This window comes from Salmo salar, chromosome 21 (genome assembly GCF_965601325.2).
Source record: "Salmo salar chromosome 21, fSalSal1, whole genome shotgun sequence".
In the NCBI taxonomy this organism is placed as follows: domain Eukaryota; kingdom Metazoa; phylum Chordata; class Actinopteri; order Salmoniformes; family Salmonidae; genus Salmo; species Salmo salar.
Genome location: NC_138311.1, coordinates 31,747,597 through 31,763,129, shown reverse-complemented (window position 1 = coordinate 31,763,129; position 15,533 = coordinate 31,747,597). Strand labels below are relative to the sequence as shown.

General features: G+C 42.1%; 1 protein-coding gene across 1 annotated transcript in view; it reads right to left on the bottom strand.

The window, feature by feature from the left end:
* The window catches only part of LOC106582035 (lambda-crystallin), a 39,041-nt gene that overhangs the window by 7,406 nt on the left and 16,102 nt on the right, over positions 1–15,533 (bottom strand). Inside the window, exons 4-5 of the mRNA XM_082967296.1 lie at positions 7,433–7,621; positions 1,825–1,829 (exon numbers count right to left, since the gene is read on the bottom strand). Coding sequence (XP_082823422.1) covers positions 1,825–1,829; positions 7,433–7,621 — 194 coding nt within the window. The remainder of the gene's footprint in view (positions 1–1,824; positions 1,830–7,432; positions 7,622–15,533) is intronic.

Below are 15,533 nucleotides of genomic sequence, written 5' to 3'. Positions count from 1 at the left end.
CACAGTCTAGCCATCAGCTCCCAGACACAGTCTAGCCAACAGCTCACCGATACAGTTTAGCCATCAGCTCACAGACACAGTCTAGCCATCAGCTCCCAGACACAGTCTAGCCAACAGCTCACCGATACAGTTTAGCCATCAGCTCACAGACACAGTCTAGCCAACAGCTTGCAGATACAGTGCGGGCAGGCTACCTACATGATGAGATTTCTTTAATTATGTCAAACGGCAGCCAAACATCGATCATCATGTCACCAGAATAAGACCCTCAATATTTATTGGAAAGCACCATCAAGCTCATCACCCTGTTAATTAAGTTCATCATAACTTATTTCATCTGTAGCCTAATAAACGGCATGCTTTCCTGCTGTTGGGAGGACCACACAACATGTCATCGTGTGACTCCAAGTTTACTTCGATATGATGCCTATTATATCAATATTTGCACATAAAGGTGTTGTTTAGAGCCATTTCATGCATTATTCATTTTACAGACACAAAAAGATCCCACCATGTCCAAATAACAAATGATTATTTATACAATTGAACCGAAACTTTCTGTTTCCATCACAACGTCATGATTTTGGCCACCTAATGCATAGTTATAGTGGGTCAGCCGGTTCAGCTGCTTCACCCAGAAGGCAGCCAGCCTCAACCGAAAGGATTTCCAAATCACTGCCTGGCTCTGTCTCAGTGACTACGAACTACCCAGAGACAACATGAGTAGAGAGCAACCAACACCCAAAAATAGAAGAGTAAAATCCTCAGTGACATATTTGACATTTATACAAATATTTGACCCAGATCTGTCTGGTTTTACCTGCACAACAGCCTTACAAGATCTTAAAAAGCTGAAAAACTGATCTCAATCTCTCATGACATATGGTGTCTATAGATGACCTGTATCACACTGTTATTTTCATTAACTGGCATGATACACGTGACCAACGCATCCTACAGTTCCACACTGTGTAGGTAGAGAACCATCCACTTAGTTTAAACTCCATCCAGGTCAGAGCATTTCAATAGTAACAGCAATGTGTCATTTGTCAGTAAAGAACCAACTGTGCCCTCAGAGTTCATTTGGCTTCAGGGTACACCTCACAGCCTGCCAGGACACTCCAAACACTCCAAGGATCCAAGGAATGTCATAAAGACATGTCTGAGTTTCTACAGGTCTGTGTTAAGACGTAAATATCTTCACAAATGATATGTATAGGGGGTGGGGAATACAGCTCGCCAGCTTGTAGTCCTAAAACCCGGAAATGAGTGACCTCTGGTTTGTTCAGCCATCCCTACGGGAAATATGAATAGGAAGAGAATAGGGTTTTGGAATAAATGCCAAAAATAAGGTCTGAGGTTAACACAGGCTTAAGAGATATAATATGTTTTGTTCTATGAGATAATAGCAGTCAGTTAACATGACCTTTGTGAATTATGAAGCCTTTGTGCTTTTTTTATTAAACAAGATCTTCAAAATTCACAAAAAATGGCGTTAGCTGATGAAGATTATCTCATAGAACAAAACGTATAAGATCTCCTAAGCCTGTATTTAGCAAACCTTATTTTCTGCGTTTATCCCAAAACCCTACAAAAACGCCATACATTTTCCCCATAGGCTTTGTCCATCGAACCAATAGCAGAGTTAGTGCTTACAAAAACACACCATTTCTCTCTATGGATGTTAGGTGAAGAGGCTCAGTTCCCTGCGCCGTTTCTCTGAGCTAAAAACAACACAGATGTTCTCAGTAGCATGACCACAGCGCTTTGTTGAGTGGACTGACTGAGCTCACAAGAGCAGTGCCCTTCACTCTGAAGGCTCACTTAACCTGTAATGTAACTCTCTAAAGACACTACAGTGTTACACGCTAATGCAAATCCAGACTTAAGAGCTAATCGACTGGGTCGGAATGTTCTGAGTGTCTATGTGCATTCCACTGGGTTGTCATCTCTGTTCTATGAAGACGGTGGAAGTAGAATAATTCTTCTCTTGGGTAGAGGTTCATTGACTCTAAATGGTTTGTGAAATCAATGCTAATTGACATCGCCAAATAAGTGGCAGACAGTGACATGACAAAAGCCCCACTGAGGCGTTATTTTTTTAAGCTTGAGAGGTTTCATGTCCAGTACTAGGCCAGATAAAGAGCCACAAAAGCAAAGCCGTCGTGACTCTGCACATTATCTGAGACTTCAGCACTTCTTACCATGTACAGTACCAGTCAAAGATTTGGACACACCTACTCATTCAAGGGTTTTTCTTTATTTTTACTATTTTCTACATTGTAGAATAATAGTGAATACATCAAAACTATGAAATAACACATATGGAATCATGTAGTAACCAAAAAAAGTGTTATATCTCAAATATATTTTATATTTGAGATTCTTTAAAGTAGCCAACCTTTGCTTTGATGACAGCTTTGCACACTCTTGGCATTCTCTCAACCAGCTTAATGAGGTAGTCACCTGGAATGCATTTCAATTAACAGGTGTGCCTTGTTCAAAAGTTAATATGTGGATTTTCTTTCTTTCTTAATGTGTTTGAGCCAAATCAGTTTTATTGTGACAAGGTAGGGATGGTATACAGAAGATAGCCTTATTTGGTAAAAGACCAAATCAAATCAAACTTTGTCACATGCGCCAAATACAACAAGTGTAGACCTTACCGTGAAATGCTTACTTACAAGCCCTTAACCAACAGTGCAGTTCAAGAAGAGTTAAGAAAATATTTACCAAATAAACTAAAGTTATAACAATAACGAGGCTATATACAGGGGGTACCGAGTCAGTGTGCGGGGGTACATGTACAGTGCCTTGCAAAAGTATTCATCCCCCTTGGCGTTTTTCCTATTTTTGTGCATTACAACTTGTAATTTAAACAGATTTTTATTTGGATTTCATGTAATGGACATACACAAAATAGTTCAAATTGGTGGAGTGAAATTAAAAATATAACTTTGCTATAAAGTCCCTAAATAAGATCTGGTGCAACCAATTACCTTCAGAAGTCACATAATTAGTTAAATAACGTCCACCTTTGTGCAATCTAAGTGTCACATGATCTCAGTATATACATACACCTGTTCTGAAAGGCCCCAGAGTCTGTAGCACCACGAATCAAGGGGAACCACCAAGCAACCAGCACCATGAAGACCAAGGAGCGCTCCAAACAGGTCAGGTACAAAGTTGTGGAGAAGTACGTCTGGGTTTCCCTTTGTAGTCCGTAATAGTTTTAAAGCCCTGTAATCCATGGCTCTGGTTGGGAGATGTACGTACGATCACTGTGGGGACGATGTTGTCGATACATTTATCGATGAAGCCGATGACTGAGGTGGTATACTCCTCAATGCCATTGGATGAATCCCAGAACATATTCCAGTCTGTGCTAGCAAAACAGTTCTCTAACGTAGCATCCACGCCATCTGACCACTTCCGTATTGTGCAAGTTACTGGTACTTTTTCTCTGTCTTTTCTTCACGCAAATAACGTGGATCTGGGCCTGTTCCCGGGAGAGCATTATATAATTCTTGTCGGACTCATTAAAGGAAAAGCTTCTTCCAGTCCGTGGTGAGTAATACTAGTTCTGATGTCCAGAAGTTATTTTCGGCCATAAGAGACGGTAGCAGCAACATAATGTACAAAATAAGTCAAAAAACAAGTTAAACAACACAACAACTAAAAACGAACAAAAAAGCACAATTGATTACAGCCATGTAAAACGTCAGCCATCCTCTTCGGCGCCATTTTCCATCAAGTCCATATTATAGCAAGAACAGCTCAAATAAGCAAAGAGAAACAACAGTCCATCATTACTTTGAAGACATGAAGGTCAGTCAATGAGGAAAATTTCAAGAACTTGAAAGTTTCTTCAAGTGCAGTCGCAAAAACCATCAAGCCCTATGATGAAACTGGCTCTCATGGAGGACCGCCACAGGAAAGGATGACCCAGAGTTACCTCTGCTGCAGAGGATAAGTTCATTAGAGTTACCGTCCTCAGAAATTGCAGCCCAAATAAATGCTTCAGAGTGACACACACATCTCAACACCAACTGTTCAGAGTAGGCTGCATGAATCAGGCCTTCATTGTTGAATTGCTGCAAAGAAACCACTACTAAAGGACACCAATAAGAAGAGACTTGCTTGGGCCAAGAAACAGGAGCAATCGACATTAGACCGGTGGAAATCTGTCCTTTGGTCTGATGAGTCCAAATTTGAGATTTTTGGTTCCAACCGCCGTGTCTTTGTGAGACGCAGAGTAGGTGAACGGATGATTTCTGCATGTGTGGTTCCTACCGTGAAGCATGTTGAAGGAGGTGTGATGGTGCTTTGCTGGTGACACTGTCGCTGATTTATTTAGAATTAAAAGGCACACTTAACCAGCATGGTTACCACAGCATTCTGCAGCGATACGCCATCTCATCTGGTTTGCGCTTAGTGGGACTATCATTTGTTTTTCAACAGGACAATGACCCAACACACCTCCAGGCTGTGTAAGGGCTATTTGACCAATAATTATTATTTATTTCACCTTTATTTAACCAGGTAAGCTAGTTGAGAACAAGTTCTCATTTCCAACTGCGATCTGGACAAGAATAAGCAAAGCAGTGCGACACAAACAACAACACAGAGTTACACATGGAATAAACAAGCGTACAGTTAATAACACAATAGAAAAAAAGAGTCTACACACAGTGCGTGCAAATGGCATGAGGTGGTAAGGCAATAAATAGGCCATAGTAGCAAAGTAATTACAATTTAGCACTGGAGTTATAGATGAGCAGATGGTGATGTGCAAGTAGAAGTACTGGTGTACAAAAGAGCAGAAAAGTAAATAAAAACAATATGGGGATGAGGTAGGTAGATTGGGTGGGCTATTTACAGATGGGCTATGTACAGCTGCAGCGATCGGTAAGCTGCTCAGATAGCTGATGTTTAAAGTTAGTGAGGGAAATATGTCTCCAGCTTCAGCGATTTTTGCAATTTGTTCCAGTCATTGGCAGCAGAGAACTGGAAGGAAAGGCGGCCAAAGGAGGTATTTGTCACGGTTGTCGTAGGGTAAAGTGGACCAAGACGCAGCGAGGAAATGTGCACTCATCTTCTTTTATTAAATGGACAAGAAGGTGAACCAAAACAACACGTACACAAAAAAAAACCACAACGACTAATAACAGGCCGGTAAGGCACAAAGCTATACACAGCACAATCTCCCACAAATACAAAAACAAACACATACCTATTTATAGAACCCTCAATCAGAGGCAACGAGAAAACACCTGCCTCCAATTGAGGGTTCAACCCCCAATCAACTAAACATAGAAACACAAATAACTAGACTGAACTGATCTTCCCTTACTGCCCCCACACCCACATTTCAGACATAGTTTGCACAGTTCTTGATTATTTCACTCTTCGCCATTTCCTCCGACACTATACATTTGAGTGAAAAGGAGAGGAGAGGGTGGTAGGCTTACTAGGCTATATGCATACCAAGACATAAACATAATTTAAGATGCCCTGATTAACTGTATTGAAGTGTAAAGGTTATGTACAAACACTTGTGGCCAAAGCAGCTCCTGTTGTAACAGTGTTTCTCTTGTCCTTGGTAGCTACTGTGTTTGCACAGGATAGCAGTACCCTAGCCTTGAGGGCTAGGTGGGTCTGTGAGACCAGTTCAGACCGGTCCGTGAGCATCTGATACACTGTAACTCAGGTGTACTGTAACTGTTACAGTAACACGGACAAAAATACTTAGTCAGGAAGCTGAATGTGGGGAATCTATTGTAAATCTCACCCAGCCACAAAAAATACAGAATAAAAATAAAAATGTTAATCAGGGGACTATAAATACTCCATTATAGTTGTGTGCTGACAAAGACAGAGGGACTGTGGTCTCTCTGTCTGAGATACACTACATTACCAAAAGTATGTGGACACCTGTTCGTCGAACATCTCATTCCAAAATCATGGGCATTAATATGGAGTTGGTCCCCCTTTTCCTGCTATAACAGCCTCCATTCTTCTGGGAAGGCTTTCCACTGCTACAAGAGTATTAGTGAGGTCGGGCACTGATGTTGGGCCATTAGGCTTGGCTCGCATTCCAATTTATCCCAAAGGGGTTCGATGTGGTTGAGGTCAGGGCTTTGTGCAGGCCAGTCAAGTTCTTCCAAACCAAACCAATAATTTCTGTAAGGACGTTACTTCCAGAGGCAGTTTAGAACTTGGTAGTGAGTGTTTCAACTGAGGACAGACGATTGTTACGCGCTACGCGATTCAGCACTCAGCGGTCCCATTTTGTGAACTTGTGTGGCCTTCCACTTCGCGGCTGAGCCGTTGTTGCTTCTAGACGTATCCACTTCACAATAACAGCATTTACAGTTGACCGGGCAGCTCTTGCAGGGGAAAGTTGCCGAACTGACTTAATGGAAAGGTGGCTTCCTATGACGGTGCCATGTTGAAAGTCACTGAGATCTTCAGTAAGGCCATTCTACTGCCAATGTTTGTCCATGGAGATTGCATGGCTGTGTGCACGATTTTATACACCCGTCAGCAACGGGTGTGGCTGAAATAGCCAAATCCACAAATTTGAAGGGGTGTCCACATACTTTTGTATATATGGCGTAATAGACCTCACTGATTGCCGTAAGCCCTAGATTGCAGCCATTAGCGCTTTTCTTTTCAGTACTGGGATGAGTGATGGGATTTATTACACATTATCCTCCATGCTGAGCCAATTCATTTCTGAAGGGGTGTATAGTGCAGCAGGGCTGAATACAGTCATATACCTTTCAAGGCATCAGCCTCAGTATCAGGGTGGTACAGCGATATGACCAGTTAAACAGTCTATTGTAGATAGAATATCAAAAGGGGCTGTTTACTCAGAGTGAATAAATGATTGTGATTAAGCTTAGTCCTGGCCTACAAAGCACCTTTAATGGATATTCTCCATTAAGATTGTTTTTAGTCCAGGACTAGGCTTAATTTCAAAGCTGGAAACCAGCCCTGAGAGTTCAGCTCTTTAAACAAGCACTAGGAGTAGGAACTAAGACACATTGGGCCGAATCATCTCCTCCATCCGTGTGGTGGTAATAGAGATTGCCATCAGGTAAAAGGTTTATTTAATCCCCAATTTCCCCATTTTCACAGTTACACTTTTGGAAAGGTAGCATGGAGATTAGACCTGAAGACAACTGGTAGAGACTTCCCCCTCCACTCCCATTTAGACATGACCATCAGCAGAACTATTAGGGACCCAAAGTCCAAAGCTACAAGGACTGAGGGACTCTTGTCTACAAAGACGGCCAGTGTCAACATCAAACAAATCCACCTCCACTCATGATACATAATCCCTTGGTTCCTAACTAATTAACAGACCAATACAGTGATAAGAGAGGAGGGTATGTTGATCAGTATTCAGTCTGCCTCCCACCTTGACCAGCCTCCAGGACTCAGCGATGATGGCGTACTGCACACGGTTCAGGGCGAAGCCATCAATCTCCTTCTTCAGCCTGACAGGAGCCTGGCCCACAGCGGTCATCAGGGCATGGGTGGTGTCCATCACCCCCGGCAACGTCTCTGGGTGTGGCACCAGCTCCACCAGACGCAAGTAGTAGGGCGGGTTCACCTGTAGGGAGCTAAACTTGTCAGCTCGAACAACAACAGAGAAACCTCCATATCAATAAACCATCTCTTCACTCCCTAGTACCTCAAATGTTTTACTGTAAACACTGAGGCTGTACCCGCTTTAAGTTACAGTTTCAGACAGTGGTCAAGTAAGCTACTGTAGCTATTTGATCAAATATAGGTCTAACAGAGTTGCCTACCATCAAAAACGAGGCCTATATTCCATGAGACTTTTGAAAAAAGCATGCAGGGCTTGACATTAACCTGTTAATCCACTTGTTCTTCAGACAAGGAGGTGACAGAACATTTTGTTGTGTTGTTTGATGCAAGAAAACACTTTACAAAATAAAATGCATTATCATTCCCATACTATTATTACAGAGAATCAGACAAATTATGCTACCCACTGCCTGTTGGCTACTTAGCTTATTCAAGACCGTCTCAAAATTCAACACTGCTCCTATAAGACAAAAAAAAGCTCTTTGTTCAACTGACTTTTCAAAGGTCTAGAAATGTACACGTTTTGTGCTCTTGTAGGAAGCAATCTCCCCCATTGCTGGCTACAAATGATCTATAACTAAGATAATAACTCACTAACTAGCAAAGGATATTAACAAATGTGCAGAAGTCGCTACATGCAGCTCTCGCTTTGATCTCAAAACAAGCACATCTACTCACGGCCGCTCATGCTGTAAACACAGTCCAGTTGAAAGTGAATAGCACAGATCCATATTATATATATATTTATTATTTTCATTTAACTAAGCAAGTCAGTTAAGAACAAATTCTTATTTACAATGATGTCACCCCGGCAAAACCCTAACCCGGACGACGCTGTGGGACTCCCAATCACGGCCGGTTGTGATACAGCCTGGAATCGAACCAGGGTATGTAGTGACATCTCTAGCACTAGATGCAGTGCCTTAGACCACTGTGCTATTCGGGAGCCCAATGACAATGGTCTATTTGCATATAGGCCTACCGCAGCTCTGATTGGTTATGCCACACTGGTCTGTGTAGAGTACGAGCTGAGTCATGCATTTCAATGCAATAGAATCCTACTCCAATGCGTTCTGCCTACAACAAAATCTCTTGCATACTATGTGCATAGTTCGTTTTGTTTCGGTATGTTGCAATGAAAGTGGCTAAAATTACGTTGATTCGATCATAATTCCCACAGTAAAGGGAAACATTGATAGTGTGTACTAATGGGGAAAAGTCTAGAAAGTTGAGTTAAGTTCAATCTCCTGCTTATCTGCGAGGGCTGATATTTCTTCTACACTGAAGTCCCAGGGAGCTGTGCGCCCGTGTGCAGTTTAGAGGGAACATCGCCTAGTGCCTCGCTTTTTTTATGTTAGAATTTGGAAAAACAGGGTGGTTGAAAACAATATGGTGGTTGTGTACGAGGAGTTTCACTAGTCCAGCTCTCTCACATCTGTACAGACTTGGGAGAGGAGACAAGGGGAGGTAGCTAATTGAGACTATTGAGATGTTATGCTACACACCTAGGGCTGTTGTGGTGACCGTTTACCTCCACACCGGTCATGACCTCAGTCAAATTCCGTGTGACAGTTGAAGGCTTCTCCAAAACAGCTCTCTGATGCCTCTGATGTTCATTAGTAGCCCACCAAACTTGCCAACGGACAGTCGCTAATGGCCGGTACTCAGCGCTCTATTGTCCCTCTAATCACTCTGACATCAATGCAAATGCAATTGAAAATCAAATCAAACACTTCATGAGAGCCCTGGCATTTAGAGTTTGAGCGGAATAGGATGTTGAGCAGCACCTGTTGAGCAGCGAGAGCCAGCTCCTCATAGCTCGTTGATGCATTGAATAAGTGCTCCTGTTGCGCATTTCTATGCAATTGCGTGAGAAAACATCATTTTGATGGCCTCTATTAAAAAGAGGAGGATCCCATCAGCTTTCTATAAGCAAAGCATACTATATTTATTTCTCAATGTTCCATATATAAAGCACATTACTTCGCTTTACAACTGGAGTAGCCTACCTGGCTGAACAGCAGGAAAAGAGTCTTCCATTTGCTATTCGAGTGCATACGGATGACATACCAGGCTGTATCACTGCCTGGTACGGCAACTGCTCCACCCACAACCGCAAGGCTCTCCAGAGGGTAGTGAGGTCTGCACAACGCATCACCGGGGGCAAACTTCCTGCCCTCCAGGACACCTACACCACCCGATGTCACAGGAAAGCCAAAAAGATCAACAAGGACAACAACCACCCGAGCCACTGCCTGTTCACCCCGCTATCATCCAGAAGGCGAGGTCAGTACAGGCGCATCAAAGCGGGGACCGAGTGACTGGAAAAACAGCTTCTATCTCAAGGCCATCAGACTGTTAAACAGTCATCACTAACATTAAGGGGCTGCTGCCAACATACTGACTCAACTCTAGCCACTTTAATAATGGAAAAATTGATGTAATAAATGTATCACTAGCCACTTTAAACAATGCCACTTTATATAATGTTTACATACCCTACATTGCTCATCTCATATACTGTACTCTATACCATCTACTGCCTCTTGCCTATGCCGTTCGGCCATCACTCATTCATATATTTTTATGTACATATTCTTATTAATTCCTTTACACTTGTGTGTATAAGGTAGTTGTGAAATTGTTAGGTTAGATTACTTGTTAGATATTACTGCATGGTTGGAACTAGAAGCACAAGCATTTCGCTACATTCGCATTAACATCTGCTAACCATGTGTATGTGACACATAACATTTGATTTGATTTGGAACCTGCGCCGACAGACGGATGATAATGGGCCATTCTAATTCAAAACTAATTTCAACATATTGTTTAGTATATGTAAAGACAAGATCAAATTCAGAATAGTCTGAATGTCTAGCCCATAGGCCTATATATTTTGCTAAGGTTTGTATCACAACTAAAGTGGCCAAATAACTCCAAACATAGCTTATAGGCCCAAGCCCCCTGGAACATGGATGGAGAGCCCATAGCCTACAGAGCCTACTGAAACGTGTTCTTATAAGCCCAGTCATTGCGTAACCGCCTGTGAAAACAGAGTTTTGACTGGCCACTTTTTAATAGCGGATCCCAGCCTTCTCGTGCTGCTACATTTATTGCTCAATTCCTAAAAACGACAAACGTTGTTGCCTACCTTGCATATTAAAAAAGTAGCTGCACGTAACGTGGATGACTTTCCTTTTTTTGTGGGCCATTCTAAATACAAATGATTCCACACATATATTATTAAACTATATGTAAAGACCAGATTAAATTGAGAAAAGAGCGCTTCTGTCACGCTTGTCGTCGGTTAAAGAGGACCAAAACGCAGCAGGTATGTGAATGCTCATCTCGACGTTTTAATAAGTACCAAATGAACACCAAAATAACAAACAGGAATACGATCGACAAAGACAGTCTGGCAAAGCATAAGACTACACGCAGAACAATCTCCCACACCTAACAAACACAAACACACCCTAATATATGGGACTCTCAATCAAAGGCAAGTAGACAACACCTGCCTTCAACTGAGAGTCCCAACCCCAATTAACCAAACATAGAAACAGACATACTAGACTAAACATAGAATGCATGAAAACCAAACAGTGCCCAAAAACCCCGGAATACTTAAATCAAATGCCCCTTCAACAAACACACCACCCCGAACCACATAAAACGAATACCCTCTGCCACGTCCTGACCAAACTACAATACCAATTAACCTTATACTGGCCAGGACGTGACAGCTTCCCTTTCATGTAACTTTTTTCAAATAATAATTTGTTGCATCATGCAGCCTTAGAATGTATTAGAAATCAAAACATGTAGCCTAACGTTTGTATCACAACTAAAGTTGCACAAATAACTCTAAATTAAGCATATAGGAGGACCTCAATAGAGAAAAGCCACTCAACACAGAATAGCTGCATATACACACTCCCTCGGAAATCGTTTGGGGAAAAATATATTTTCTATTTTATTCAGCTATGTTCAATTGTATTGTTCTTACTATAAGATAATATAAAATAATGCCACAGGAATTATAAGCATATCTTGCCTGCAAAATGAACTAGTGTTGCCCACAGCCATATGGCATAGCCAGATCAGGGCCTACCTAACATAAGGCCTAAAATAAATAATGGATTCATTGTGACGGTGTTGGCTATTTTAAAAAGGATTTAGACTTTTTTTAAAAAATATATAAATGTCCCAAAGGTTCACATCAGTGGCTTGTAGACTATGTGTTTATGTTAATTAACAGTCAATTACCGTGAGACCGGCAGTTATCTGCATGACAATCACTGGCTGACAAAATGTCATGACCGCCACAGCCCTATACACACACCCAGGGTATGTTCTTCTCTGTTGGACCACATTACTCTGTGAGCCATAAGCAGGGCTTAGCTCACACATCTCCCTCTGTGAAGGCCTCTATGAAAAGAGTGGCACTGAGGTAAAACCATTGGGCGATTAAACATTCATTTACATTTAAGTCATTTAGCAGACACTCTTATCCAGAGCGACTTACAGTAGTGAATACATACATTTCATGCATTTTTAATTTTTTTTGTACTGGCCCCCCGTGGGAATCGAACCCACAACCCTGGCGTTGCACACACCATGCTCTACCAACTGAGCCACAGGGAAGGCTACAATCAACACACACATACGCGCACATGCACACAAACCTTCCCAGGTAAAGGTGAACTCGTCTCGCTGGCCACAGAATCAAATCAAATCAAATGTATTTATATAGCCCTTCGTACATCAGCTGATATCTCAAAGTGCTGTACAGAAACCCAGCCTAAAACCCCAAACAGCAAGCAATGCATGTGAAAGAAGCACGGTGGCTAGGAAAAACTCCCTAGGAGAAACTCCCTAGAAAGGCCAAAAACCTAGGAAGACTGTGTCTGTATGTGTGTGTGTTTAAGCCTCAAGGCGATAGATAAGGGTGGAATTTCAGTGGTTAGCTAGTTGTTAGGAGACTGAGGGAAGAGGGGTTAAAGTCCATAAGGTTCTCTAATACTTCTTTAAGACTGGACAAGGACTGGACTGCAATAAAATGTAGTGTTGCAACCTAGAGATTAGAACCTGAAGGTTACAAATGTTACTGTTGGAATGGATGGGTCATTCCCTTGTGCAAACACCAAAAGTACTGGCCTCGGACAGGGAGAGAGCATCCTGTTCCCTATGCTGTGCAGTGCTCTGGCCAAAAGGAATGGGATTAGGGCGCCATATTGGACACAGTCTTGGTGTTTGGGGTAATGCTGGACTGACCGGGTGAGATATGATGCAGCGCTTCCGGTTCTGGAGAAGACGTTGCCAGGCAACAGGCTGCAGGTGGAGCTACTGAGGATCACGCCCTCTCCCACGTGACTCTCCACCACCTGGAAGACAATCTGCTTGTCCTCAGTCTCCTCAAACACACGCTCCTGTACACACACACACACACACACACACACACACACACACACACACACACACACACACACACACACACACACACACACACACACACACACACACACACACACACACACACACACACACACACACACACACACCCGTTTGTTAAGCAGAGACAATGTGACAGTGAAGTTAACACATTTTCCCATTGCAGTGGCAACAGACCTTCAGTGCAACATTATAAACAAATATTAGGACATACAGAAATACAATGTAAAGGCCGAAGAGAACAAACATGGTGTACTTTCAAAATATAACTTTTTTTGCTGGAAAAATGGTTCTACTTCACACAAAAAACAGCTTTCCGAGCTACTTGCATATGGCTGTGTCGTAAACTAAGTTATGGCACATGATCTGAGATTCCAGACACAACGTGTCACATATACTGAAAATAAATATAAATGCAACAAGATTTAAGGAAATCAGTCAATTTAAATACATTCATTAGGCCCTAATCTATGGCTTTCACATGACTCGGAATACATATATGCATTGGTTGGTCACAGATACCTAAATAATCATGGGTGTGGATCAGAAAACCAATCAGTATCTAGTGTGACCACCATTTGCCTCATGCAACGCGACACATCTCCTTCACATAGAGTTGATCAGGTTGTCGATTGTGGAATGTTGTCCCACTCCTCTTCAATGGCTGTGCGAAGTGGAACATGCTGTCGTACATGTCGATCCAGAGCATCTCAAACATGCTCAATGGGTGACATGTCTGTTGAGTATGCAGACCATGGAAGAACTGGGACAATTTTAGCATCCAGGAATTGTGTACAGATCCTTGCGACATGTGGCCGTGCATTATCATGCTGAAACATGCTGTAACGGTCGTCGTATATAGTGAACCAAGGCGCAGCGGGTTGAGTGCTCATATTAACTTTTATTGAACACTAAATAAACAAAACAAGAAAACGAACGCACAAACAGTATTGCAGGCTAACACAGCAGTGCAAAAACAACTTCCCACAAGGGACATGTGAAAACAGGGCAACCTAAGTATGACTCCCAATCAGCAACACCGATGTACAGCTGTTTCTGATTGAGAGCCATACCAGGCCAACACAAAGAAATACACAACATAGACAGATCATAGAAATACAAAACATAGAACATAAAACAAAAACCCCGGAATACTCTAAACAAACACCCCTCTACATAAACACATATCCCAACAAACCCCGAACCACATAAAACAAACACCCCCCTGCCACGTCCTGACCAAACTACAATAACAAATAACCCCTTTACTGGTCAGGACGTGACACATGCGGTGATTAAGGTTGATGAATGACACGACAATGGGCTTCAGGATCTCATCACGGTATCACTGTGCATTCAAATTGCCATCGATAAAATGCAGTTGTGTTCGTTGTCCGTAGTTTATGCCTGCCCATACCATAATCCCACCATGGGAGCGCACTGTTCACAACATTGGCATAAGCAAAACGCTCGCCCACACGACGCCTTACATGTGGTCTGCGGTTGTGAGGCTGGTCGGCCGTACTGCCAAATTCTCTAAAACAACGATGGAGGCAGCTTATGGTAGAGAAATTAACATTAAATTCTTTAGCAACAGCTCTGCCGGACATTCCTGCAGTCAGCATGCCAATTGCACGCTCCCTCAAAACATCTGGGCATTGTGTTGTGTGACAAAACTGCACATTTTAGAGTGGCCTTTTATTGTCCCCAGCACAAGCGTTTAATCAGCTTGCCACACATGTCAGGTGGATCGATGATCTTGACAAAGGAGAAATGCCCACTAGCAGGGATGTAAACAAATTTGTGCACAAAATTTGAGAGAAATACACTTTTTGTCCGCACGGAAAATTTCTGGGACTTTTATTTCAGCTCATGAAACCAACACTTTACATGTTGCGTTTATATTTTTGTTCAGTGTAGTTCTACGATGTGATATTCCTAGAAGACGACCTATTTCTTAAAGTAACTGCCCAGTGTTTCCAGGTTTCTATGAAATATGACCTATAATTACTTACAATGAGTGAAATAGTTTTCCTTGCAATTTGTTTTATTAAGTTTGTTAAAAAGCAGATTTTCTGTGTTGGAATGATGTGGGCGTACACCAGCAACAGAATGGTCATAAAAAATATTCACGCAAGTAGACCGCTTACTGGCCAGCTCATCCTCCTCTAGACCGCTGATTGGTTAGCTCATCCTCCTCAGGGAGATGACATCATGTTCTATGAGGAAATAGCAAGCATTCTTGAAACGGTCTGAGATAAATGTTTTTTCTCCTATTTATGCTTTGGCCACAAATACAGGTATAGGATGAGTCAACAACAATTTTTCGATATAGGTTGACAGAATATTAACTTTTAAAAGTGACATTTTGACTGGGCAATTACTTTAAGACTGAAAAGGAATATTGGGGCATGATCATGTTTTTACTGAAAAAGATTCTGTAAGCTATAAAAACA